At 50.8% G+C, this 27,053-nt stretch overlaps 7 protein-coding genes across 7 annotated transcripts; 4 read left to right on the top strand and 3 right to left on the bottom strand.

Annotated features, from left to right (window-relative positions):
* Nucleotides 1–786: 786 nt before the first annotated feature.
* On the top strand, nt 787–3,017 carry ALT_0779 (glycoside hydrolase family 47 protein; the record flags this gene model as incomplete). The annotated part of the gene is made up of 3 exons (XM_033556246.2): nt 787–1,270; nt 1,327–1,971; nt 2,023–3,017. The coding sequence occupies 3 exons, from the start codon at nt 787–789 to the stop codon at nt 3,015–3,017; spliced, it is 2,124 nt and encodes a 707-aa protein (XP_033412137.2).
* Nucleotides 3,018–3,121: 104 nt separating this feature from the next.
* Nucleotides 3,122–4,447, bottom strand: ALT_0778 (M20 family metallopeptidase; the record flags this gene model as incomplete). Its single annotated transcript, XM_033556245.2, has 1 exon — nt 3,122–4,447. One exon carries the CDS (start codon nt 4,445–4,447, stop codon nt 3,122–3,124), a length of 1,326 nt encoding a protein of 441 aa, XP_033412136.2.
* Nucleotides 4,448–6,926: 2,479 nt separating this feature from the next.
* ALT_0777 (uncharacterized protein) lies at nt 6,927–8,482 on the top strand (the record flags this gene model as incomplete). Its single annotated transcript, XM_033556244.2, has 2 exons — nt 6,927–7,224; nt 7,287–8,482. The coding sequence occupies 2 exons, from the start codon at nt 6,927–6,929 to the stop codon at nt 8,480–8,482; spliced, it is 1,494 nt and encodes a 497-aa protein (XP_033412135.1).
* A 3,143-nt stretch (nt 8,483–11,625) lies between these two features.
* On the bottom strand, nt 11,626–12,489 carry ALT_0776 (mediator of RNA polymerase II transcription subunit 18; the record flags this gene model as incomplete). The annotated part of the gene is made up of 2 exons (XM_033556242.2): nt 11,626–11,938; nt 11,996–12,489. The coding sequence occupies 2 exons, from the start codon at nt 12,487–12,489 to the stop codon at nt 11,626–11,628; spliced, it is 807 nt and encodes a 268-aa protein (XP_033412133.2).
* Nucleotides 12,490–14,167: 1,678 nt separating this feature from the next.
* ALT_0775 (alpha-ketoglutarate dehydrogenase subunit KGD4) lies at nt 14,168–14,607 on the top strand (the record flags this gene model as incomplete). Its single annotated transcript, XM_033556241.2, has 2 exons — nt 14,168–14,243; nt 14,321–14,607. 2 exons carry the CDS (start codon nt 14,168–14,170, stop codon nt 14,605–14,607), a joined length of 363 nt encoding a protein of 120 aa, XP_033412132.1.
* Nucleotides 14,608–15,551: 944 nt separating this feature from the next.
* Nucleotides 15,552–17,502, top strand: ALT_0774 (RUS1 family protein; the record flags this gene model as incomplete). Its single annotated transcript, XM_033556240.2, has 4 exons — nt 15,552–15,704; nt 16,087–16,491; nt 16,545–16,589; nt 16,654–17,502. The coding sequence occupies 4 exons, from the start codon at nt 15,552–15,554 to the stop codon at nt 17,500–17,502; spliced, it is 1,452 nt and encodes a 483-aa protein (XP_033412131.2).
* A 660-nt stretch (nt 17,503–18,162) lies between these two features.
* On the bottom strand, nt 18,163–19,266 carry ALT_0773 (regulator of G-protein signaling domain-containing protein; the record flags this gene model as incomplete). The annotated part of the gene is made up of 1 exon (XM_033556239.2): nt 18,163–19,266. The coding sequence occupies one exon, from the start codon at nt 19,264–19,266 to the stop codon at nt 18,163–18,165; it is 1,104 nt and encodes a 367-aa protein (XP_033412130.2).
* Between the last annotated feature and the right edge of the window lie 7,787 nt (nt 19,267–27,053).

Genomic DNA, 27,053 nt, shown 5'->3' with positions numbered 1-27,053 from the left:
TAGGCAAAATCTACCACAATTTCAAGAGCATTAATTTCAACCTTCATAATGTTGTATGGTATATTTATCATGTAGTTTCATAGACGGGGCCTGCCAGTTTCCCCGCATGGATGACCCGTAGCTGCTGGACCTTGATCTTTGCGCCCGCGGAGCCTATGTCGTAGGATGAACCGTCTCACTACGATCTCATGCTGCCCAGATACAGCGAGGAGGACTGATACCCTTCCATTATCTGGACTAGAGAGTGCCCAGAATCCGGAAGCATGCAGCATGCAGCTGCGACAGTTGGTGCCAAGCCGCTTGCTTCCCTGAAGCAACTCCGCCCGTTAGACTTAGATCTACAGATCGGCCAAGTCGCAACAAGAAGTGGCCACACCTACCATTTCCACCGTCCAACCACCATATTGAGAGATACGCCTCGGAGGCTAACTAGAAAGGCCGCTGGTCGACCTGGTAAGTACTTCAGCTTGGCTTACAAGCAGCAGTGATTATTCCGTGGGCGATCTTGTTCAAGCGAGCATACTGATATGTTTGTTTGGTCTGCGGGACGGAGAAAACTGGCGAGCTCAATCACCAAGCTCAAGACTGGTGTCGAATCACAAGATTGCTAATACTTTTGTCCCTCTCCAGATTGATCAAGAGGATTTACAGCTCGGACATCCTGGCAATAAACGAATTGCGCATCTATGCGAACCCATTGATTCCTCTTCATAGTAGATCTCTCAGCAGCTGAGTCAACCCTGAGAGATCGGAGACAAACACAGCGCAACAATAGCCCGTAGCGCCATGTCGAGCTCTCCAGCCCAGCGACTCCATAGCGAAAGCCACTGGCGTGCGAACCGCAACCCCACTGCCAGCCCTCTGGGCGGATATGGGCTATCGCAACAGTCGGCCGGGGTAGGGAACAAACTCGGCAACTTCTTCGACAGCGGTCGCTCGCTCCCGATGTACAAGGACAAGCCGTACTTTGCGCCGCGACGTACAGCGGGGAGGAGTAGGCGGAGGAAGATTCTGTATGGCGGGTTGTGTGTGTTTGTGCTGGTCTGCCTGTGGTATTTTACGGCGGGGTCGTCTAAGCGGCAGAGGCATGGTTTAGACACGCCTGACACGCCCAAGGGCGAGGAAATGTGGAAATGGCTACAGAGTCTTGGGGATCCGGCGACAGGGATTGAAGATGGTCGGCATCAGAATATCGATTGGAATGCGCGAAGGGAAAAGGTTAGGGATGCTTTCATTATCAGCTGGGATGGATATGAGCAGCACGGATGGGGTATGTTCGCTTGCAACTGGTTTTATGGGGGGACACGCTGATGAGTTTGTGGCTAGGATATGACGAGTACAAACCGATTGCAAAAGAAGGAAAACAGATGGTCCCAGGAGGGCTGGGCTGGATCATCGTTGACGCCCTCGATACGCTCATGATCATGAATCTGACCTCGCGGGTTCAGCACGCGCGCAACTGGATCCACAACTCGCTACAGTACAACCAAGACCACGACGTCAACACATTCGAGACGACTATCCGTATGTTGGGTGGCCTACTGTCGGCGCACTATCTTTCCACCGCCTATCCCGGACTCGCCCCAATTCCGGACGACAATGCGGGCTCGCCAGGAGAGGATCTGTATATTGAGAAAGCGACCGACTTGGCAGATAGACTGCTTGGGGCTTTCGAGTCCAAGTCTGGAGTCCCATATGCCAGCATCAATCTGAATACGTCAACTGGCATTCCATCCCATGCAGACAATGGGGCTTCATCTACGGCGGAGGCTACCACAGTTCAACTCGAGTTCAAGTACTTGGCCAAGCTGACCGGAGAGGCAGAGTACTGGCGGGTGGTGGAGAAGGTGATGCAAGTGGTTGATGACCAGAAGATGGAAGACGGCCTGCTCCCGATCTATATCTATCCAGACTCTGGACATTTCCGGGGAGACAACATCCGTCTGGGAAGTCGGGGCGATTCTTACTACGGTGAGTGAGCCAGGGTATTCTCTCTTGCACGTCCTACTAACGGGGCCTTAGAGTATCTCATCAAGCAGTATTTGCAAACATCTAAACAGGAGCCCATCTATAAAGAGCTCTGGGACGAATCGCTGATGGGCGTCCGCAAGCATCTGATTGCGTACACCAAGAATGCTCAGCTGATGATCTTGGGGGAGAGGCCGTCTGGGCTCCATGGGAAACTGTCGCCGAAGATGGACCACCTGGCCTGCTTCATGCCGGGAACCATAGCTCTTGGAGCCACCGGCGGCGTGCCATTGAGCGAAGCCCGGAAGTCTCCTGACTGGACTCAACGGCAGGACGAAGAGATCCTGCTCGCCCGAGAGTTGATGAAGACATGCTGGGCAACCTACCTTGCGACTGAGACTGGTCTGGCCCCGGAAATTACGTACTTTACCTTGGACGACCCTCCGAAGATGTTCCACGACATGTACACGGACTCGACGGCGAGCGCGGGCAACCGCAAGTCCCAGGGGGTTGATTTGCCGATGAAGTCACAGCCTCTTTACCCGCTGGACGACAAGACCCTCAAGTGGCGGGAGGACATCCAGATCCAGAGTCAGGACCGCCACAATCTCCAACGGCCGGAGACGGTCGAGTCACTGTTCTATATGTACCGCGTGACAGGCGACGAGATGTATCGCCAGTGGGGATGGGAGATGTTCAAGTCATTTATCCGCCACACGGCGGTGGTCGAACATGACCAGTCGCACGAGACCGATGTCCCTGCTGATGCTGATGCTGCCACTGCAGGAGCGCAAGCCGAGAAAGTCGCGCGGCCCTCGCGGATTACGGGATTCACATCGCTGAGCAACGCCAACACCGTGCCCCCTGTAACCCGGGACAACATGGAGAGTTTCTGGATGGCCGAGACGCTCAAGTATTTCTACTTGCTGTTTTCCGACCGCGACTTTATCTCCCTGGAGGACCATGTGTTCAACACGGAAGCGCATCCGCTGCCGCGGTTCCAGCCTACGGGTGATTTGAAGACGGGGTGGACGCGGAAGCCTCGTTAGCTGTCCTGCGAGGAATCTAGATGAGATTCTGTACATATATACATTCCCATGTGTTTCGAAGTAGCATTATGCAGTAACGAGGCTTTTCTACCACTCTTTCTAGTCTATGAGGCCGACCGGTCCAGCGCCGCCTGGATCAGTTTCTTATAGCCGCGCACGGCCTCCTCGAGCTGCGCAACGGTCAACGCTTCGTTATCGCCGTGCGCAACGTGGATAGTCCCCGGCCCATACAGGTACCGCTTGACCTTGCCGTCCGGACGGGGATGAAGCTGCAGGTTTGGCACATCGGTCCCGTAGTTGACGGTAGTGACGTTGAACCCGGCCACATCGGTATCCAAATCCTGCGGGCCATACCCCTCCAGACTAAAGTTGACAACCACGCGGTCATCGCCGCCCGTCGCGTCCCGGACGGCCTTGAGCACGATCTCGCGCGCCTCGTCGTCCGTCCCCGCTGCCAGCCGCACGGCGACGCCAGCGCGTGCCTCGCTCGGCACCACGTTCGTCGCGACGCCGCCCTCCATCAGCCCGATGTTGACCGTCGTGCGACCGTACTTGTCGCTGGCGGGCAGGCCGCCCTCCTCGACGGGGATATTACCCAGTTGGTCTACACGCATTAGTGCCGGCAGGATGGCGGAGATGGCACTCTCGCCTAGCCACGGGTACCCGGAGTGGGCGGCGTGGCCGTGCGCGACGACCCCGAAGCCCAGCATGCCCTTGTGGCCGGCGACGAGGGCCAGCTCGGTCGGTTCGCCGAAGATGACGGTGTGGAAGCGGCTTGGGGAGGGGTTGAGGCGGGTAGACTGCGAGAAGGCCTTCATGCCGTCGCCGCCGATTTCCTCGCCGACGACGAAGAGGAGGCCTAGGGGTGCGGATGGCTGGGCGGCGAGGGTGTCGAGCGCGGCGAAGATCTGGGCTGCGACGCTGCCTTTGGCGTCTACGGTGCCGCGGCCGGCGATGAGGATGTTCCTGTCGTCGGTGTCGTTGGCATCGCGGTGTAGCGAGTATGGGATGAAGGGCGGCACGGTGTCGATGTGGCTGGTGAGGAGGATCTGGGGGCCGTGGCTCGGGTGCGACTCATCCAGGGAATGGGATTGGGACTTGGGGAAGGCGAAGATGTTGAAGCGTGCATCCGACTCCGTGGTGACGGGCTGCTTGATCACGGTGAAGTTGTGGGATTCCAGGAAATCAGCCACAAAGGCGCCGGCTGCGCCCTCGTTTCCGGAGATGGACTCGATTGAGACGAGGTCTCGATGGAATGAAAGTAGAGGCGAGGCATTTACCACGTCGTCTAGAGAGTTTTGGCTGAACTCTGTCAGGGACTCACCCACGAGCGTTGGGATGTCTGCTAGAGGCGCCTGCGGAGATGCGGGGTGCGGAGGAGCAGCCGCCGAGAGTGCGGCGCTCAGTAGGAGACACGACAAATGTTTCATCTCTTGAATAGATGGGAACCGGGGGATTGGGATTGGGATAGGGTTTGAGGCGCCGGCGAACCAATTGACAAAGTTGATGAACTGTCAAGGTTAAACCACGGTATATCCCATGATAGGAGAGGGCCGACCGCGAAATGGTGATAGTATCATGTGATCACGACTGTCAAAGGTTATTCATCCGCCTCTGCTTCTCTACAGTACTACTACGAAACGGTGTGCTCCGTATCCAATGGAGTAATAAACTTATTTGATCCCTCGACTGATTGATCATATAGATCCTTTGGCCTTGGGTTACTCCGAAGATAGATCGAATTGACGCATACACTAGACACATGGAGAGTGGCTAATGGATAGCCACTGTACTCCGTCCAAGTAGATAGGGATCTGAATCAATGTATCTGTCTGTCCATTGATAGTACCTCTCTGGATCGGAGTAATAATAGTGCGATTCCATCATATTCAGACTTCACCGTGGACAAGTCTGCCGAGGGAAGGATTCTGAAGATGTGCCAAGGGATCGTATTATTAATGGAATTGACGGAGAAAACCATGGAATCAGAAGAGGTCACATTTACGTCAAAAACTGGGTCCTTTCCAGCCATGAGGCCGTACCCAGTGGACAGCCATGTGGACCTGACGTCGATACCAGAGTTCTGTCTTAATAGGCTGGAGATACAGTGTCCAGTGTACACAGTAGAAAAGAGAGAAAATTAGTGAACGTGTCAACTGTACAGTACTTTTCCCCCGTACATATATCCTATTATTCGCTGTGCATATACATACTACATATACCTAACTTGAAGTATGCGAACTCATCAGTGGCTTGACTCCAGGTAGAGCTATTCATGCGGTAGATACTGAGACTGTCGCACGACATCTGAAGCTCAACCTTTCTTCCTAGTACTGGTCTGTCTGTCTACCTCTCTAGTGATCAGCACTCCGTAATATTGTGATGATAATAGAAATCAGGCTATGACGATAAAGGCTCCCGTCAAGTAAGTCCATCAGAGTCTAGAAGACGCTGCTCTTTGCTTGTTCGGGGGTCCAAGTGGGTTTATCCCTAAGTGGTGGACTCCGATCTCGCACCAGGATTAGCCGACAGGGTGATTGGTAATGCCTTAAGCACTAAACTAGCAGGATTAAGGCATTGGCAACGGTTTCTGTCTGGCAGTTGAATCAGTTTCAGCTGCATTAACTGACATATTATTATTCTTTAGACTTGCAACATACAACATTATGAGACATTGTGAGTCTAATAATAATAATAATAATAATAGTAGCAACTAGAAAGTGATCATCACACTGAACAGACAACTGTACCTAGATTATTCCTTTCTAGAAGAACTCAGTGGACGGGAGAAGCCAGAGCAAACCGTGGCAACTGGCGAGGTGAGTCCTCAGGCAAAACCAGATTCCATGGCTCAAGCACAGCGGAACGCACGGAGGTCTTTACTTTTTACAGTATCTGCTGTGTTCTGATTCGTAGTGCCACTCTTTTTCCCTTTTTTCTTTTGGTCTGGGTCTGGTTCTAAAGAAAACAAAAAGAAAGAAAGGAAAAAAATGGACTTGGGAGGATTGGAGATGGTCAGTCGGACTAATTCAATTGAGCCTGGAGAATTAACCCTTGTAGAATAATACTACTAGTAACTCACATCTGCTAAGAACAGAATGAAAAATCCTGCTCCATTTTGCCTCTCGTTGCATAATTCTTCGTATTAGGAGTATCACAGACATTTCCATTCCATCGGTTTGTAGATATCCTATCCTCGTCTTGTCCTCTCCTTCTCCTCCTCTTCCTTCTGTCTAACAGTGACAACTCGCACCAGTCACCGCGTTTTCTCCCGATCCTTGTGGTCGTGAATGATCGATTGTTTGGCAGCTAGCTTCCTTGTTGAATTGAGGAACTGCATCCTCTCCCTCATCCTCCACTGAGCTGTCATCCTTCGTCCTCCTCGGTCTGTCTGCTTCCCACTCAGCTGCTCCACGTCTGCATCTGCTGTCGGCCCTACCGCCTGTTCGTCGCCTTCAGGCCCAAAATATCCTCTGCCGCTTTTTCTTCAATCAATCACGCCTCTACAGTCAGAAAACAAAAGCAATTATCGCGATCTCTGTCTATCGGCGAACTGGTTTTCTTCGCCCGTTCAACTCTTTCCTCCTCCTGACTCATCCATCGCGACATCTTCTTTCCCTCTGGTTGACCGCCACGCCACGTCTACTTCCTCCTTCCAACTCATCGGTCCCCTGTTTGAAATAAGGGCTCTTGCTTATTTTCTCTTTTCTCGTCTGCTGCCTTCAATTCATTAAATACAAACAGACAGTCAAGCAAGCAATCCTCATCAGATCATGTCTCTGCGACCTGCTTCCATCCTCTACTTCTGAACCGCGCATCCGCATGTGAAAGTTTCACCCACGCGAACCCAGTTGCAGTCAAACAAATCAACCCACCACCACACGGACAAATTCCCTGTGCTTGTCCACCATGCTGAAACTCTCACAATTGCTAGACGCCAAACAGCGTAACAGCTCCGATACATATGCAGACATCTCGCCATTGTCCCGTCAATCCCCTCAGTCCCCCTTGACGGCCGATCTCTCAACCCCGGTCTCGCCCGTGGTCTCGCTTTTCTCCTCCAAAGGTCATACGCGTGTCTCCAGCTCCGTCTCCTCCCTGGTTTCGTCCCCCGGTCAGGGCAATTCCATGGAGAGCTCAAGGAATGCCCTGACAGGAGTGAAGGAGGAACCCTGCCAAGCCAGGGATCTTGAGGAGGAATATTTCCGTACGTCCCTTCCCTCCCATCAAATCTTTGCTCTGCTTTGCATACTGATTACTTCTCTGCAGAGCATTTTGACCAAGGCATGTCTGTTGTGGACGACGCGTACTTTCGACCTTCGGTCGATTACCCTGAATCTTACGATTTGAACGACACCGGAATGGACACTCCCCATTCCACCAAGAAAAGACGCGCCGATAGTCTCTCTGGTAAAGGCCTGTCGCGCATTAGTTCTCGCATTTCCACCATCTCCAACCGTTGGAGGCCGAATCGCGTGTCGGACGGTCTCGATGCCGTGGATGCCATCGAATCCAGTCTACGGTCCCGGACAAACTCCGCCTCTTCCATCCGTGCCAGCCCGACTATAAGTCGAGTCGACTCCACCACGATTCCGCCCTCGCCTGCAAGGACTATTTTTGAGGAACGCCTGAGCGAGTCGGGGGCACAGCCCATCGACATTGCCAAAGCGAACAGCCATTCCCAGGATGACTCGGAAGCTCCACAAGCCACCACTCCTCTGCTTCCTCCCTTCATGGGGGATGAGCCACTGAGTGTTACTGCCTCCCGAGTTCAATCGCCTCTGCAGTCACCGTCGGTTGCCGATGTCTCCGAGGAGAGCCTGGACAACAGCATGACCTCTTCAGACCCTCGCCTGGCAGGAATCCCGTCACCACCGCTGTCGACTAAGCCGTCGGTCGCGTCTTTCAATCGTCCACGCGCCAGCACGATGCGGACGGTGTCTGGTGAGGGTCCATCCTTCTCGCTGACCGATCCAAACGACGAGTGGGCGACCCAACTTGGCCATGCCAATTTCACTATACAGCCCGAGCCTTATGTGCCTGAAGTCTACGATCTGAGCTCATTCCGGCAATTGCGCGAACACTGGGACCAAGCACAGTGCAACTTTACCAAGCATCTGGTTCGGACCGGTGAACACTACGGTGTGACCTCCACCATCTACAAGCTGACGGAGGCCAAATGGGACGCGATCAACAGTGAATGGAAGCGCAACTACGACGAGATGTTGGCCCAACTGGACGCGACCGACGGCTCGCTGATGGGCATCATCCAATCTCAAGGCAACCCCTGTGAGCCAGTCAAAATTCCTCGGCTACACGACGAGAAGTTCCCCGAACTGGGCGACGGCGAGATCGTCGGTCCCATGAAAATTGCTCCCGCGGCGAATATGCCGGCACGCTGCCGGAGCCGATCCTTGAAACGAAGCTTTTTCAAATTCTTCCAGGATCTCGTGTCGCGATCCTGATATGCATTGCATTCATTACAGCAATTAATGACGATAGAGCATACCCGAGAGGGCTTCGATGTACAACAACTTGTAATAACCGAGCCTCTAGGGTTGATTGTTTGAGCGTTTGACGACTAATGTCTCTTTTTCTAATGACTGACGACCACCTCCATGTGCCTGCGACTACTGACTCGCGGAGCAATTGCATTCCTTCAACATACTTCTTTTCATATGTTCAATATTCTATGACATGAGGACAGACGGACAAATTTTTTTGTGTCAGGATTGGGCTGTTCACGATGAGAAGCAAACAGTGCTGCAGATCGTGCAACCGTTCCGTTCCCTGTACCACGCACAGTCGATGTCGAACATGAGTCTTGATGTCGATGCGTCTGAGAAGGCGTGCATCCTCTCTACCCAGAAAGAAAAAAAAAAGAGAAGCATGAATGATACGGTCTGCCGTGTATATGTATATATGTACCCGATATACCCAGCATTTCGATAATGAATCATAGAGATTACTTTGACATCTCTCTCTCTCTCTCTTTGTAAGACTATAGTCAAGTTTAGTGGGATCAGTAAGGGTATCACAAAATCAGAGTACCTCTCCATCAATCCTCCGGCTCCACATCAGCCAGTCGTGCTGCACGTCTGTGAAAGTGGTCGACTCTGCTTACGGCAGGAGCATACTGAGGGGCCCTTATCTGTCGGTCGTTACTCACTCTGCAGCATGCACCCATGCACATGAGCAGGTGGGCAGCTGATGGAATATACCTCTGCGACCTGTATAGGCGGGCAAACCCATCACGATAGATAGCGTCATCTCCAAGGTAAAGCCACGCAAGCAGACCGACACCACGACAGTGATGAGCTTCTTCGTAACATCTGAGAATCAAACCCAGTACTGCCCCCATATCCGTCTTGCCTCTTCGTCGCCCTGAAACCGAAAATCCACGCGGACGATATCACTGAACCCTTCCTCCAGGGTGGGCTCTTTGAAGCGTTTCAGGAAATCGCCGAATGCGATGCCGGGGAGTGGTGCGCGGGATTCGGGGTTCTACAGTGAATCAATCGTCAGTCTCGTCTTTGACAGTAGAGAAAAGGGATTTAGATGTACCAAGGCTCGGTTCGCGGCGCGGACGGCGTTGTTATGCTTGCATAGTTCCGGCGGAGCTGTGAAGTGGACACATCGAATGGGGACGTTGAATTCCTTTGAGACGCGTACCCATTCGGCGCGTGTGTTGGGGTCTGCGTTTGTGTTGTCTGTCATGGCGTCAGCAGATGCTCTGCTGGAGACTTTGTAAAGAATAGAACCCACCCACGACGACGGAGGAACCGGCTGCGAGAAACTCTTTGGCGACTTTGATACACTTCTGTCTCTGTTGGTATTCAGTATCAGTCTACCATTTTCAAGATCACCGGGATTGTACACCAATCGTACCGTCTTGAGAATGTCCTGATTGACTCGCTCGTACCCCAGCGGCTCGAGGTGATTCCAGTAAAAGGTCGATTTACCCGCTCCAGGGCTGCCGCAGAAGATGACCAGTTCGCGGGGACTCTGGCGGGCGAAAGGGGCAGGCACTGCGGTTAGTCATTGGTATGCATTCAGCTATGGGGAGAAACAGAGGTGAGGCTAACCGTTGTCCGCAGGGTCAGTCTTGATATACGAAGAAGGGTTGAAGGCCTCTTGGACATCTTGGGCGGCCTGATTCAGGAAGAACTCCTCGGGTGTCTTGAATGGGATGCCGACGTTCATCGCGAAGCCTCTACGGCGCGATTCATTTAGCGGCAACATCTTGACCTCTTCCCGGAGAGAACTCACCGATCTACCATGGAGTGATCTCGGGGACGCCCAGCAGCATCACCCACGTAGAATGATGCAGACGGATCGACGCCAAAGACATCGAGGTCGTAGTCTTCCACAAACTCCTTCCACATTCCCGTTCGCGGCTTTCTATTCTCGTCGTCTGCCGTGGCGGCATAGACGCTGATCGGGATGTCGATCTGGCGCATCACGCCTGTCACCCTTTCCTTGAAATTAGTCAAGCTCTTCGAATCGGCTCGGCCGCCCTTCAGGTCTTTCTGCAGGCTGATCCTCTTCTGGTTGGACATGATCACGACATGGTATCTGTGGATTGCGGTTAGCTTGATTGCCGTCGTGAGAGAGACATGTTACCTGCCCTTCAGCATTCAGCTCCTGGAGTCTCGTCGGTACATTGGGAGAAAACCACTTCCAATCTGAGGAGTCCCGCGGAAAGGTGTTGCCGGAGGCTGTCACAACCAAGGTGGAGTCCTGCGTCGTGCATCGTCAGTTTGTCTCCGAATGCCGTGAAATGCCAGCAGAGCTTACCAGATCGAAGGCGGCCACTTTGGCCTTCTCTCTTCGTGCAGGTTGTTCACCTGCACCGGTGGTATACTTTCCAATGACGAGGCTGTTGTTGACCACCCTCCATGTGATCTTCTCAGGCTTTTTCTGAGATGTAGGTGTGAAAAACGAGGCGACAGTGCGCTCTGAACCCGTAAGCTGATGCTATTGCAGTCCTGTAGATATCTTGGCAGACTTACTTGTGACGGTTGACTCGACTTTTCTTTTAAGCGGGGGCGGAGAGATGCCTCTGGTGGGCGAGGCGGCTCTTTTGGCTGCCCCGGACATTATCCTTAGTGTCTCTAGCAAACTGAGAATCTTGACAGCTGTAAAGTGTAATTGATGAGGTTGAATTACAAGGAGGGAGTGACAGAATCTGACCCGCGGGGTTATGGGCTGGAGTTCTGGCCGAAACCCGGCATCAAATGGTGGACAGATAGTCGAGGAAATCAGGAAAATAGTATATGCAGCACGGTCCAGAAGCTAGAGAGGTCAAACAGGTTGTGTTGCGTTACTTGACTGAGATATATCAGAATTAGGTATAAGTTGAGGTTGACGCGCCCGCACGCGTAATGAGGTTCACGAAGTCACATGGTCTATATAAGTTCAAAATGCCCAAGGTAGTGGTAGACACACAATAGGCACCAGCCACAAATTTAACCTCAAAATGTATTGGATTATCATCGGTATCTCATTTTACTTGAAAATGGCACAGCCCTGGGAACTATTTAATTCAAGGGCCAATAGACGACGCCGGGTATCATGCTAGTAAAACTCTTAAAGCATAGACATAAAATCACTTTGCTCGAGTATCCAAGGACAACCGATCTGCTTGTTCCAGACGAACAGCGGATTTCAATTGCTCTCTTAGCCCAAACAGATGCTGAGAAGCAATCTTCATGGTCTCCTGATTGCCGCCGTCCTGGACTGTGATGGCGGCCTGTAAGACGTAACCTCCGCTCTTGTCAAGTGGTGTCATTTCATTTAGAGCGGGCAATTGCCGGCGAGGCTCTTGAGATTCAGCGGGGTAGTGTAGGACGCGATGTAAAAAGATGACAATGTCGTTATGAATGAAGGTATCACCCTCCACCGCATACTCGGTGACAAAGCTGTATCAGAGTCAACCAATAGTTCCTAGGATCTACAACAAGGAGATAATGACTGACTTGTAACCCCAGGCATCCATCGGGACCGTAATATCGCCTTTAGGAAGACTAGCACTGGCCATCAGCCGGGCTGTGACGGCCGACCGGGTCGCTGCCTCGGGGATATCCCTAAACTCCAATCTCCAGGGTTGGTCCTCGTAATCATAGTAGTGCGTACGGACGGACGATTTCTCATCCGTTCCTGACATGTGTGCATCTTGGTCGGCGACCGGCGAAGCAGGTGCGCCAAAATCAGCCTCGGAAACAGGGCCAACGACCTGGGTATAGAACATGCCACCATTGAGCATCTTGTTCAGTCGCTGCAATTCTGCGCCCTGCAGATCCTGACTGGCACCTACACGGACATTGACCAGTCCGGGTTTACGGTATGCCTTAAAGACCAGTCGCCTTTCTAGGCGGTGTTGAGGTTGCATGGCAGTCAACCCTGCCAGCTGTTGGAGCAACTCATGATGCTGATGCGCCGGTACCGAGGCGAAAAGCAACAGCTCATGCATGATGCGTCATATGAAGACGAAGTAGGGCCGGGTTGGTGGTCGAATGATATAAGGCGATGGTCACTGTTATGCTCAGATCACGGGGATCACAACGGCCGACGACCAGGGTAGCCTAGCCGCCTGAGGCATTCAGTACCGGTGCCTGACAACCCGGATCCCTCGGTGTCAGGAACGGGCAAAAAAGTTCAGAAAGCGCGACGGGTAAAGTCGGGCAGCGGGAGTGCGGCATGCACCGAATGGGAAATTCGGCCTGAGGGTCGCGAGTCGCGAAAGGTTCACGGACATTGTGAGTTCCGTGGGCTGATCTTCCAGTTGGAACTGTGAACAGGTCCACGGGAAGCGGATTAACTAAGTTTCCGGCTATCAGCAAGGTGATGTGGTAAAAGAGTTTGATAATCTTAGCTAAGACTGATACCGTTCTTGGCTATGAGGAGATACTTTCGTGGATGATGATACCTTGACAACTTCTTACATGTCCGATGAACACATGTGTCCAGCTCTCCAGTGCATTCGGTGACTTGTCTACCTGAGACCGACTGATATGGTATGATTTGAATACGACCTAGTCCTAGTAGTCTGTACGAGTGTTTCGTAACTCCGTACTTTTGATGTGATACGTTGCAAGCCCACTGTAGATCATCCACATGTTCGGTCTCCGAGATGAGGGGAAGCGTACTGGTAAGGACTGAGGAGCAATGCTTAAGGCATGAGAATGAGGAATAGGCTCACCGAGAATGCTGGTTGAGTAAGGATCTGGGGAAGATCTCGGAAGCTCAATTCCCATATCAGTGGTAGTACGGAGTACCTGTACTCCGTAGTAATTATGCAAGGTTACAACTCGTATCCGAGCGGAGTTGAACACCATTGGAGTACAGAGTTAGCATGAGCTGCTGCTGACGCCGGCATGGGGTGATCCCCTCGATAATCCATCCTCTACCGAGTCTACCTATTCATCTGCAGCCTAAATGAGGTCTCCCGGCGTTCCCTTCCAATCAGAGATCAGCAGAGGGAAAATTACTGAGAAAGGCGTGAGAATCCTCCTCCACAAATTCCGAGGGACCCTTGCATGAGTGCGGAGGAGGTCTTTCAAGTGCATATACTGTGTAGAAACAGAAACTGAGAACAGAAGACTATACAATGATAAGTTACTGGATATGGTTTCTTCATAGAGTAAAGTCAAAGGAAAGGATGTCTGAATTCTCTCTCTTTTTCCCCGCTGGACGCAAAAAGGCCGGTGGAGAGGGACACTCCCGCTGTGCTTGGGAGGAGAGTTAAGCTAACCACACCACCACCGTCACCTTATCAGAATAATGTGAAACCCACCCTCGCTTCTCCTCCCCTCCTCCTCCTCCTCTTCTTATTTTAACTTAGATTCCACTCATTGTTCCCTCTCCGATCTTTCCAACCTCTCAGTCTCTTAATATTCCATTTCACTTACTTTGTAGAATTACCCTACACCTTCACTCGATACCAGGCTGGGTAGTCGGCCTGCTAGCAATCATCAAAATCTTGCTATACTGAAAAAGGCTACCTCGGGCGGATCGGACAGTACCGGATCTGTCCAATTTCTCGCGCAATTCTCCTCGATTGATAATCTTCCCAACCCACTCTCTACCGCACCATTTCTCCTTTCGATTCTCTCGTTTCTCCCTACATAACAGCTTCGTCTCATTCAAAAATGCGTGCCACTGTTGCTCTGCGAAGCGTCGCTCGTACTCCCCTGATCCGCTTTGTCGGTCGGCGCTCTGTGCCTCGTACGTATTATTAAGAGTCAGCTCCTGGTAATCTATTTATTCAGTAAACTAACCATGCTGTTTTCGCTCCTACTCAGAATCCGTTGATCACACTCCTCGCCCTCACCCTGCTTCTCCCTCGGGCGTTCTCCCCGACTCTTTCGCTGCCTACCGCTCCAAGGCTCAACAGCACGGCCCTCTCGGTCGCGCTTCTTTCTCTCAGGGATCCGTCGGCCGCTTGCCAGGAGCTGCTCTCGGCCCTGTTCAGCCCAAGCAAGGCGAATTCTTCGATCGGGCTGAGCTTCCCGCCAGATTCCACCGTCTCCCATGGACTGACGCTGAGATTGAGGCCATTGAGACCGGCGGTGCGAGCCTTTATGCCTAAAAAACACGCGTGGGCGCGTATATGAGGGATGACACGATTGATGTGGAAGCTCATGTCGACGATCGCAAAAAGACTCGCTCAATGACACGTCAGGACGGAGGAAGTGGTCACCATTGGCTGATCGGAGGTCATGGGGATGATAGTCATCTTGCTGTTAATTACGGCTTCAACAAATGCCGTGGTATTGGTACGTCAAGTGTGCCATACTTTGACCAGCAGTACTTCACTCCCGTGCTGGTGATGAGTCGTCGGACAAACGACGACTGTCACCTCCGTCAACGGCTGTGCCTGGCCGCCCCTCTCCGACCGGTTCTCTCCTTTTCTTCTTTTGCTCAATGCTATTCGTCAATTCCTTTGAAAGGCGCTGGTGGTTTGCAAGTCATCGCACTTAGCGATTACAAGTTGGGTCTATTTTCGGGCGCGTTCAACACCATGGGGTTTCTTTTGATGTTTGACTGTGGAATGTCAGGGTCCAGAAACATCTGTACATATTACTATAAAAGTCTGCTGGAATGGTTAGACTGTTTTTCGTTGAGAGGTTCGGATTCCTCTCGCTGGTTATTGTTGACAACAGGAGTCTCAATGATGAAACTACGATGCATTTCTGAAAACCAATCACCTTTGGGCTGTCTCTCCTTGGATCTGTAAATTGATAAGCATACATAGACACGAAAAAGTGTCCTTTGAAATGCTTGCATTGTATCTCGAGGGTGATCCTGGCATGACCTATTTCTATTGTTCGTCCCCCACGTGTCCTAATTCGCAGGAGCCTACCTTATCCGTCGACCTTGGCCTATCCACCTATCAGCATTACGTCTCTCTCAACTACACTTTGCAAGCCAAACAGTAATCCTCGGATTCTGTTCACTACGCAGTACAGCTTGAACTTTTGACGATCTACTTTTGGTACTTGAAGCCTCTATCATAGACACGGAGCCTTCAAGATGGCTATAAGTCACACGCGAAACACCATCGCATTTACCGAAGTAGACGAGACCAACAATCCCACAGCAACCTATGTCTATTCCGAAACTCAAGAACATCCCAACAATCCACATGAGAAGAGTCTCAGCAAACGGGGAAGGGTCGATGTGATGGTGTGTCAAGCCTTCATCCCTAGACATATACTTCACTTGTCACTCTGCAACTGCGTGGACTCGGCCATTGATTTTTACTGTCGATATAGAAACCCTGGACATTGATTGACCATAAACCAGCATCCTTCTTCTACTCCCCCATCGACATGGTCTCTAATGACCCTCGTTAATCTGCTCGTCGATGTCTTTCTGCCTTCTGGGTATCCCCACAGTGTTACCGATGATTATCTGCCGTAAGGATACTTTTCGGTTCTTGTAGAACATGAGTGCTAATCATATAAAGGTATCAAATCTTCGTAAGGACCCAATTCGATGGATTCTCGACACCTTCCGCTGCGTGCGGTATGCATGACTCTCCAAGACAGCTGACGCCTCGCCTCAGGACTCCCTCCAAGCATTCTGCAGCTCCATCGCCGGTCTGCTATCCTCCAGAGCCGTACTCCAGGGTGTCGGCGTCGGCAATGCGGACGCCTCTCCAACTTCAGCTCTCCTCCTGCACATCCTGCAGGACTCCTCCGGCCGGATCGCCACGATCCTCTTCGCCCATCGCGTCGGGACGGCCCTCGAGCCCGAATGCAAGATGTACCGCCTCGCCGCTGATGTGTTCAACGACGTCGCCATGGTCCTGGATTGCCTGTCGCCCTTGATCCCCGCGGGAGTCGGCCGCGTCGGCGTACTAAGTGCGGCGGGCGTGCTGCGCGCTCTGTGCGGTGTTGCCGGGGGCAGTTCCAAGGCGAGCCTCAGTGCCCATTTTGCTCGTGGGGGGAACCTCGCTGAAGTCAATGCTGTAAGTGGCTGCAGAATCTTCGAAAAAGGCGACATACTGAACTACGTCTGCAGAAAGACTCGTCACAAGAAACGATCATCTCCCTGATCGGGATGCTGGTAAGCTTCGTCTTTGCGTACTCCTGAGATAGCCGTACAGGTGTTCACACGCACACACACACAGGTCGGCTCCTTCGTCGTGTCTCACGTCACAAGCTTCGCAGCCACCTGGGCCAGCCTCCTGTTCCTCCTTACCGTCCACCTGGGCATGAACTACGCCGCCGTGCGCGCCGTCCAGATGACCAGTCTCAACAGACAGCGCGCCAACATCGTCTTTTCCACCTTACTCGACTCAGACCCAGCTCTGGATCTCCATAGCCTCAGTCTTAGCAAGGAAGTCGACCACCCACCAGCACCGTCCGCCCAGCAATCCTCCTTGTCAACATCAAAGTCGCCGCTAACACCGGCCGACGTCTCCAAACAAGAAAGGATCTTCGAACCCGACGGCATCCTAAAATGGACGTCAGCTTCCACCCAATGCCACAAACTAGGGTATTGCCAGATCGGTATCTCCCTCGACCGATTCCTCCGCCTGTCGTCGACGAGCACCAGCAGCAGCAGCAGCAGCACAAGTACGAAGATACGAACCTCACCGAGTCTCAGAACCACCGTCCCAATGCCTGAACTCTCCTCTCTCTTCGCAAAGGAGGATTATCTGCTGTACCTGGTGCGGCGTGGAACCCGCGGACCGGTCTGGTATACCAGCCTTGTCCTCAAGAACACCTGCTCCGTCAGATCGCAGCTGAAAGCCTGGACGCATGCATTGCTTGCTGCGCGCGTCTTGTATCTTTCCTCGTCTGAGGACGGAGATCGGCAGATCTTTGATGTGGTAGCGCGCACACTGGACTTTCTTAATCGCGACGCGAGGTTCGAGCGATATCTGCAGAGTCTTGAGGAGGCCGGCTGGGATTTGACTATAGCAGCTTTAGAGACAAGCTCTAGACGGAGAATTGTGGTCGATGACCACCAGTAGCGATGTCGTCTATTTTTATGACTAAGAAAAGAATCTATAGATCTTTGAAAGTCAACTACTGGACATTGTACAGCCAAAGGCCAGGTCAGTCGTATTGGGTATCTATATACATGCCAGAGAAGGGTGTCAAATATGCGAGCTCCAAGATGCGAGATATGTCAGCATCCAGAGTCGTAAACATGAGTCCATGCATCGTCAAATAATCAATCATCAAATCATCTAGGGACAACGAGGTCAACCTCGTCGCTCGCCTAGACAACAAAGCAACGCCAGGACAGAGTTACCTCCCATCCAATTTTGCAACCAAATTCTATATGACTTTGTGAACCAGACCAGAAGAGGAAAATGCCGCTCGCTTGACCTCTCACAGAAACTCCTGCTATGAAAATGCACCCAAAAAGAACAAATGCCATGCGTCGCACCGTTCACTCATATCCAAATAGTCCAAATGCGAAGCGATCGCTTAACAACCCAAATATGAATCCGAGTATGCATGCAGCGCGAGGGTATGCAATCGAGTCGTGTCTATCAAATGATGCAGCGTAAAACATGAGAAAAAGGAATGCCCAAGATACCTCCTAGGCGGTCCGGTGCGCCAGATTCAGAAGGATCTCCTAGACTGAAAGAAATAAGAGAGCCGTCGGTCGATAGAATAGCCGTTTAATCATCCATGGAGGATCGCAGATTCTGAATGCTCGAGCTCCCGTGGCCCGAACGCTTCTTGAATCCGAACTTCATCCCCATTTTCTTCCAAGGATTCTCGGTGCGATGTTTCGGGCTGTGACCCAAAGTCAACGAGGGCTCGCTCGAGGGTGGTGTGGTCGGAGGAGTCATGGGTTCTCCAGTACTGTAACTAGACTGCATACTTCCTGAGTCGTCGGTCAGAGCATAGTCACCGCTGGTAGTGGACGAAACCTGGCCGGAAGTGCGGTTACTGGTTTTGCCCATGGAGGTGACAGCGCCGAATGAGAAGTTGGAGCGGCTAGAATGGCCAGAGGGAGGCCCCGAGGAAACCAGGGCTCCCAGCTCCCGGGAGGATTTGGGCGAAAGCCGTCTCCCTCTCTTGGCCACATGTTCATCTAAACTCGAGTTCGATACAACGGTGACATCGTCTTCGTTCGAGAACAAGGGCTCCGAAAGCGGTAAAACATGTGCGGATGTAGTATGGGCGTTGAGAAAGGGGAGAAAAATGGACTCTTCCATCAGGTCGTGGACCAGTTTCACGGCAGCATCCAGTGTCTCGGGGGGTGGGGGGATGTGCGAATTCGCGTGTTGTAGGATCTCCTCCCGAACTTCGCTGGAAACATTGATCTCGCGGGGAGCACCCGGAAGGATGTATGCGGTCAGAAGTCGCTGCCAGAGCATACGTAAATGCTGGCTTTCGGGGCAATCGGTCACAATGGGTGACTCTCGTAGTTGATGGGTTAGCGAGTGATACGTCTCCCGATACCGCTTGGCCTCCAATGTGAATTCCAGGGTCTCGAGGCAGTGATTCTGAGAAAGATACGCCATAAACGCGCTAAGGGTGTATGGAGCAGGTGCCGTATTCGCTAGTACCTCATCGAGTGTTGGTCGCATAGAACAGAACGCACCCTGTTGAGCATTCAGACTCAGCGGACGGGAGCCGGACGAGTCCATATCCTCGTCCGACTCGCTGTCCGACGACGATGACGTCGGCGAAAGTTCGGGCGTCGAAGTAGGAGAGTTGTTCCAGAAGAATAAAGGAGGGTATAAAGACCTCTTTTTGAGCATCGCGTATAGCATGCGGCACCCTTTTGAACTTGTTGAGCAATTTGTGTTAATGCACACAAAGTTGTCCTCTTACCAGAGGCGTATGCAGGTAGTGGGGCTTCTCGTTTTCACGTATTTCACGGGTCCTCAGGAAGTCCCCAAATTCCCTGACCCGGATTGCCGAACTGGTGCCGAACACAGTGGGCGAATGTTTGGTAGTGGAGTGGTGTTGAGTCAATCGATGTATGCAGCCTTCCGACAGGGAACCCAAGATGCAAGAGGCCGTAGTGTATATGGTTTGTATGTGTCCAATCGAAGGCGCAGAACGGTAGAAGAAGGGTGCTGACTTCTGACGTGTTGCCGTGTGGTAAGAGAACTGATGGTTATGATGATTCAGTTATCATTGTATGAGGGGCGAGGTCTAACAAGAGACAAAGGACCGATTAGTCTGCTGCCTGCCGGGAGGTGTGTGGTATAAGGGCGCGAATATAGTAAGGTAATAATGAAACAGGAGTTAAAGAGTACAACAATAATAGTAAGGCAAGAGGTATATCCTAGGAAGGGACAGTCGACATAAAAGCAAAGGTTGAAAAGGTCTCGGAAAGGGCACCTGGATCCAGGAAGAGGGGAAACGAGTAGTTTTGAATGATAGCGAGACCGAGAGTGAGCCTAGAGAGGGAACTGAGAGTGGAGAGAGGATTCACAATCGATGATCAGACAAACCCTTCAGAGTTCCAAACCCTGCACGGAAGCGTCGAGCAGCCGGGGGGCGGTTGGGTCCACAGGAACGGCACAGCCAAGGAGGAAGGAGGAAGGAAAATGGAAGGGAAATTACTTTTTCCAAAAAAAATAAAATAAAATAAAATAAAAGAAAAAAGAAAAAAAAATTTTTTTTAAAAGGAAAAAGAATGAAATAATAGAAGCACACCTTAGGCAGGAGAATTCGATGGATCCTGAGTTCCAGACTAACCAACAATCGAATCAAATCGTAGATTGAATGATTCGACCCAAGGAAACGCTTCTTTTGCACCACAATCAATTTGGGAAATGACGATACTTCCCGGTCGATCGTAGCAGGGAAGGGCGCCCCCGTGGTCTACTATTAGTATCTACTTCGGAGTCTGTACTGTTTCTTGATCGAGCCGACCTCGGCGGATAAGGGGAACCACTAGGAACACAAGGCGACGGAGAGAGTGATGATCGGACAAATGATGCGAGAGCGCTTTTCTGTACGAGGAATTTTGGCTGCAAGAGGAACACACGTCAAAGAGGATGAAGAGGGATGAATGACCGGCAGCTGTGCCCTTTTTCTATTCCGTACAAAAAATCATCCCATAAAGAAAGATATGACTGCAATGGAAAGCGCAGAGAAAAAGAGAGAGAATAATGTCTAATAATAAGAGGAGTAGGATCACGTCATGTCTCCTCCCTAGGGCTTCAGGTCGACCAGATAAAGACAAGAAGGGAAAATGTGCTCGTAACCTGAAAAGAATCTGGAAGCCTCTGGGTGGGGAAGTGGGCGACTGAATCGTGCTCGCCACTGGTCAGGAGTGGAGGGTGGATCTTTCATCCAACTCACCACCCATGTCAGACAAGAAAAAGAAGAAAATTCCAATAGGGCAGAGGCACTACGCCAAGTGGGCCCACTACCCCATAGAACCTAAGCGCTGAGTGGCTGAGACTTGGGCACCAGGCGATTGAAATTCTGGAATAATAAAAAGAAAAAGGAAAAGAGTTTTTGGTGGAGCAAAGACTAGAAAAGACATGGTAGGGGTGGCGACCGGCTCCTGTCCGTCCAGTTTCTCTCTGCGCTTCTCTGCCTATCTATCTGTCTCGTGCCCTCTTGCTGTACTGTACTACTCCGAGCAAGTGGAATTGGATCCCGTAGAAATCGGCCTTTGCTCATTCAATGAATTGAAGGGTTTGAAAATTGTAACCGACCGCAACAGGAACAGAAAGGAGCGGATAGGAATGATGAAAGGGGGCGAGGAAGACAGCAAAAGGAGCAGTATCACATCAAATCGAGCAAAATAATACCTTGGGAGAGTCGCGTCTATTGTAAACGAATGGGAGATGGACAGATTCCTCATTCCATAGGTACTGTACGCAGATCCCATGCGACCTTCCGCAATGGATTATCTCTCTGCTACGTTGGAACGGTACCCCAGTCTTCAACAGCAAGGGAGGGAATCTTGAGGGATTTATCCAGGGATTTACCCCGGTCTGAGTTTCACAGATGACAGAATGTTGCAGGAGTAATGAGAGTAATGATGTAGGTCTGACTATCTACACTACGGCAAGGTAGAGAGACCCGAAGCTTAAGGTATCACAGTAAATCCAGTGAGATTGGTGTCATAGCTCACTGCAGTTCTACTCTCATAGATTATTATTAATGACGAGATGCTGTAAGATTAAGCTGAATCCGATGATATGGAGCGTTGGACCTATAGCTCCAATATACTTTTGCACAAACTCTCAGAGGAGAGCACCTGATGCGAAGCTCTCCGTAGGTGGCCGCCAAGTTCTCGTATCCCGACTTATGAACCGCAAGATCCAAGAATACGGAACGCGAATCTTCGTCATTGTTGTGGTACTCATGTACCTGGATAACGTCGGCGATCTGCCATTTCTTTGTTCCCGCCTTCGATGCCATTGCACACGAGGCCAAAATTTAGGGATCTGATCCATCTAATTGGGATCAGGGATCATCTGCGCTGGTCCTGATTACCGAGATAGAAATCACGCATTCCAGTTCAACGGCTCAATAGTCATATGGAGCGCATGTTGGCATATCCACCGATTAAATAGCTCGACTTTTCAAGAGTACGATCGCACTCACATCTCTAAGGAGCTACTTACCAACAACGCAAGCAAACTTACCGGGAAAAGGCACAAAATGGTTGACAAACAGTTGCACGTCGCAGACGTTTGATTGGCAAAAGTAGTCAGATCTACAGGTTGCCAAGATGGCTGTGCTGCCAGAAGCAAGGGATAGTACGAGGGAGTGACACCACATACTTTGCTAGTGCGTTGCTGGACTGGCCGATTGAGAACAACCCCACAATGCTCAGAGCTCAGTGCTCACTGAGCTCACTCTTTGCTGAAGGCCACCGAGTGCTGATAGGATCGTAGAGAAACTCACGTAGGGAGTGCATAACTAGTGGGTCCTGGACAAGACGAGAGCTTCCCAAGCTCATGATCATCAGTGATGGTCTGATGGAAGTTGGCTCCTGATTTGCGCGAGTCATCATAGCTGCATATAAGAAGAGTTCTATATGAAGCTCAATACGCGCACAGTTTCAGATAAGACACTATCTGACACTCCGAAGTACTTCTGCGATTACATATGTTTGTGTCTGCAGACATGGGCATATGGCTATTGGTAACTTAGAACGCCAACTTTAACGCCCAGTGCGAGACCATTTCTCAAGTGGGTGTAGTCGTGCTATCACCCCAGACTGCTCAATTCCTTCGTTGACTAGTACTCCGTAGATACTCCGTATCTGCAAGGGCCTGCAATCTGCAGCTGCAGCGCAATCAAGTAGTCGCGTGTGTGTCACTGCGTGGGTTAAGATCCATATTCGAGAAATGTGATATCCCTTCCTTCCATTCTGACACCTCTTGTCAACGGTCAAGGAAAGGGATGAAATGTTTCCAGAACGTTAAGGGAACAGCCAAAGAATCTCGCCCGAGAAAATAATAATACTGCTAGTAATGAGACTAGGTTACTCCGGACATGCCACAAATCAGAATGTGGGAATGCCACCTTGTGAGCAAACGGGGCTGTCCATAGTCGTCAATGTGGCTACCACCTCAGCCAGTGGACATTAACAAGAGAGGGGTGGCTTGCGTGTGCCTGTGTGTGTGCACATAACGATCACCAGCGTGTAGCTAATCAACTCCCTTCCCTCTTATTATTGCTACCTAGCGACTTGCGGACTTCGTTGGGTTATCGCCGGCCTTATCTTGTCCTTGATGATAGGACCCGCAAGTCCGCAATGCAAAGCGCCACACCCATTCCTGGACTCCTGGAGACTAATGTCAGGGAACGGCGAGGGTAACCGCAGTCCTCAGTGAGCAGTAGGCAGCACGCCAGCCTAACAACGTGTGTGGGGCGCTTGTGGGGCCTTGGCTGGGCTTCATGGGGCCATGCCCCAGCCAAGACTCCAAGGTACGAAGCCCCAAAGGTGTTGCGGGGCGTTTAAGTCACGAGGTCGATCCTGGCCCTTTGTTTGGCTGTTTGGAGAACTTTAGAACATTATTAGCATCAGTGGGTTCGAGCTTGGTTCATCGCTAATTCGTTGATATAATCCTCGGAATGCGCTGATTGGCTTACAGGAGTCGGGCATCTGACCCAGAAATACGGCGCTAAGCAGGTCTTGTCCGTGGGTTGACTGCTCGGTTGACGCCGACTTTGACGGCTCTAGCCTTCATCTGGCTACTTTTTTAGGCAAGTGGTGATTGTTTCAGGTCAATTTGAGTTGGATGTCGCGAGATCAGTTATTGGAGCCAGTCAGGAAGAGCATGGAATTTGACTCTGCACTCCAGACTCTGTATACGCTGTCTAATCTATATCTAGCCTAGTGTCTAACTTTAGTATTTCCTAAGGTCAGTCGAGATCTAGCGCTTATGGTGGCAGTTCATCTTTTTGCTGTTAGGTATGCAAACGCTACGCCATTTAGAATTCATACCCCTCTAATCTGTATTCTGGTCGTGGTTGAAAAGTATGGTCTCGACATCGTCATCCAGAATTTTAATCTATCAAACAAGCATTCTGACATTCCTGTCGTCGTTGCACTGCAGGTTCGACTGGAAATTATGAACGAGATCTACCATCCCTTGCTAGACTGCATTCTACTGATTGAGGGTTGGTAATGCCGTGTACGACAGGAATGATAGGAATTGCATGATATTCTGAAGTGCCACAACTCCAAGCAGTAGTGTACTTATACTATGACCAATTGCAACGTTATACATCTCGCAGTCCAAATCTGGATATTGCAAATCACTTATAATAAGAATCATCACGCAATGGCTTGCAAATGATGCAAGATGATCATTGGGCCTTAAGACTCGGAGATATCGCTCATATGGTACGAAGTACTGAGAAAGCATGAGACGAAAATGTTGTATTATTCCAGCCAAGAGTGAAGACATCAATCCTTCCTTCGCTTAAAAACTGGACTGTCAATAATTGATATTTAACTCTCCGCAAAGGCTTGAACGGACAACAGTTGAACAGCCACGTTCAGCCTTAACTCGCCAAGCCGGCGAAAAGAAGAACAAAAATCCTCGCCTTCTAGAACAATTATGGAAGCTGCCAAATGGAGTTACAAGAAGCCACATCACCGATAGTTCGTCAATAATGTACGGAGCACAGAGTTACACTTTTAGTAGCATCCTTCCTTTTACATTTCTCCGAGCATACTACTTACCTGTATCCCTCAACCGAATCCTCCGTTCGTTCGATTTGCCACGTACAAATTTCAGGAGAATCGATTGTCGCATGGTCATAATACTTCACCATCACCGGTGTAGCCCTTCCTATTCTTCCCGATGGTTATCTATCAACATTCCACTGCGGAGTACACAGATAAAAATCGAACGATCGTCGGTCTTGGGTTTTAACACTGTACTAGCGCTATCATGATTTTTGAGGAAATTTTGTTTACATCGTACGTCCCGTAGATAAACACCGATCTTTTAGATTTGACTCATCAGATCCAGATCTTTGACCAGCGGCTCCACAACAACTCTCGGTCACCCGAATTCGGACCTTGAACTGCAAAAGATAAACAGTCCGAACGGAGTAGATACGAGGGTCCTCTGTCTACGTCGTCTCCGAAACATATGGGGATGTGGGTTACACCAGACCGTCGTCCTTAGTGAGACTATCGCCACTGGTCTGGAAAACTCTTCTTCGTTGAGCTTCCAAGGCATGCAGGCGCTCTTGGGCATGTCAGTGCACCCGTTGTTGCCACTTGATATTGACCATTCAACTATAAACGAGTTGATAATAGTGCTACATCAATATACTTCTGCTTAAGCGTAGAACGACTAGACGAGAACACGGACGATGGTGGTCTACGCCGATTCCCGAGACAATCGGAGCAATTACTGAAATCGACTGCTTCTAGAATAATACATTGACCGTAGGCTCTTTGGAACAAACTTTCCGTAGATTCTGGCTAGTCTAGTAAACGCAGGAGAAAGTTCGGAGCTTACCACAGGCGGCTCAGTAGCATCTGAGCTATCCAGCAGACAGATCATACGAAGCCAAAGTATCAAGGACTTACTGGTAGGCGTTGGAGTCGGACACGTCTGATCTCCTGACATTGGAGTTTTTCTCCTCCATCCAATGATAAAAGACTCAACATCCAAGTTCTTTCAGCTATGCTCAATGTAGCAGGGTACAGCAGTCTTCTCTCACAAGATGCATCTATCCACGTGTCGTGGGGGCAACGCCACGTTGACACTGTTGATAGCAACATTCGTCCAACAAAGCATTAGACTGTGCGAGCTGCGAAGAACAAAACCAAACACTAAACAGAACAATACTCAACAGAACCCCAACAAGCCGAGCGAGTCAAGCAGGTAGGTCGACTCGGACCTGTCCCTGGTTCATCAGGCTAAAATGATATCTGCAGTGCTCCGCGACCTAATGTGCACCGGCCCAACAATGGAGGCCTTGGCCTCTGCTTTGACCCTCGGCTCTCGCCTATCGAGTCCTTCAGTGGAACGTCTTTGCGGCCTGGATGCTTGGATGCCCAGCAAAAGGCTGTCGAGTCGAGTCTGCGCTTGACAGTTCGGGGTCAACCGGTCAAGGCAAGGACCGTCAGGGGAGAATATACGGAGTAGTCTAGAAAAATTTCACTCTGCAGGTTACGAACTTGGGAGTGGATACTGAGTACTGTGTTCAAGATCCACAATTCTTCCGTTGTTGGCAATGCAGCAGGTGCAATGCAGTAATGCGAGCTCTGGAAGAGGAGGGAATCGATAGCTCGTGAATCGGGTGTTTCTGAATCACGCGAACCGAATCCGTCTCTGCTGAATTGCTTCATGCTACTAGCCTATTCGGGTCATCAAGCTGTGCGGATTTCATAATCGACCGCTGTGATGATGGTCTGATCTTGACAAATGGGATTCCTCTTGAGGCTGGCCTGCGTCTTCCCCTGTCTCAAAGTCGGCAGAGACGTCTGGATCGATCCTATCATGACAATTGATCGTTGCTAACAATTTGTTCATGGCCAGGTCTACCCGGGGATCAACATCTCTCATCCATCTGTTGATCCGTTCTAGAATGTCTCAGTGGGGATCGTCGCACCCTCAGAAACAAGGAAATTAAATCCACACCGAAGACGCAGCCATGTCACAGCACTAGGAAAGACGGGACGATCCCCACGGCAATGACTTCATCTACTCTCCACCGAGGAGATCGAAATATGGTTATATCCTTCAAGATGAAGCGCCAACTTTGAAATTAGGAGTGCAGTACGTACGCCCCTACGCCCTATCTGGCATATGGTGTGGATAATATCGAACTTCGGGTCGGACGACGTCATATTTTGAGTCCGATCTTATTTTGCAACTTTACAGCGTCGATTGATTGTGCGGTGGGAAATCAAGCGATTCGCTTCACAGCGTCGCGACCAGTCCATCAATATCCCGCGGGTCCTGACCGTTTTCTGGCTCTCATCAACCAGAGTGCCAAGTCGATCACTGGTTGATCGACCACTTTATCGAAGTCCGATCCAGCATAATACTGGTTCAATCTACCGGACGTCACTCATGCCTTTATTCACAGAGTACCTTCCTATATG

The sequence above is a fragment of the Aspergillus lentulus genome, assembly GCF_001445615.1.
Source record: "Aspergillus lentulus DNA, contig: Alt01, strain: IFM 54703, whole genome shotgun sequence".
NCBI lineage: Eukaryota > Fungi > Ascomycota > Eurotiomycetes > Eurotiales > Aspergillaceae > Aspergillus > Aspergillus lentulus.
Note: the sequence above shows the minus strand (reverse complement) of the source record. Positions and strands in the feature narration are given on the sequence as shown.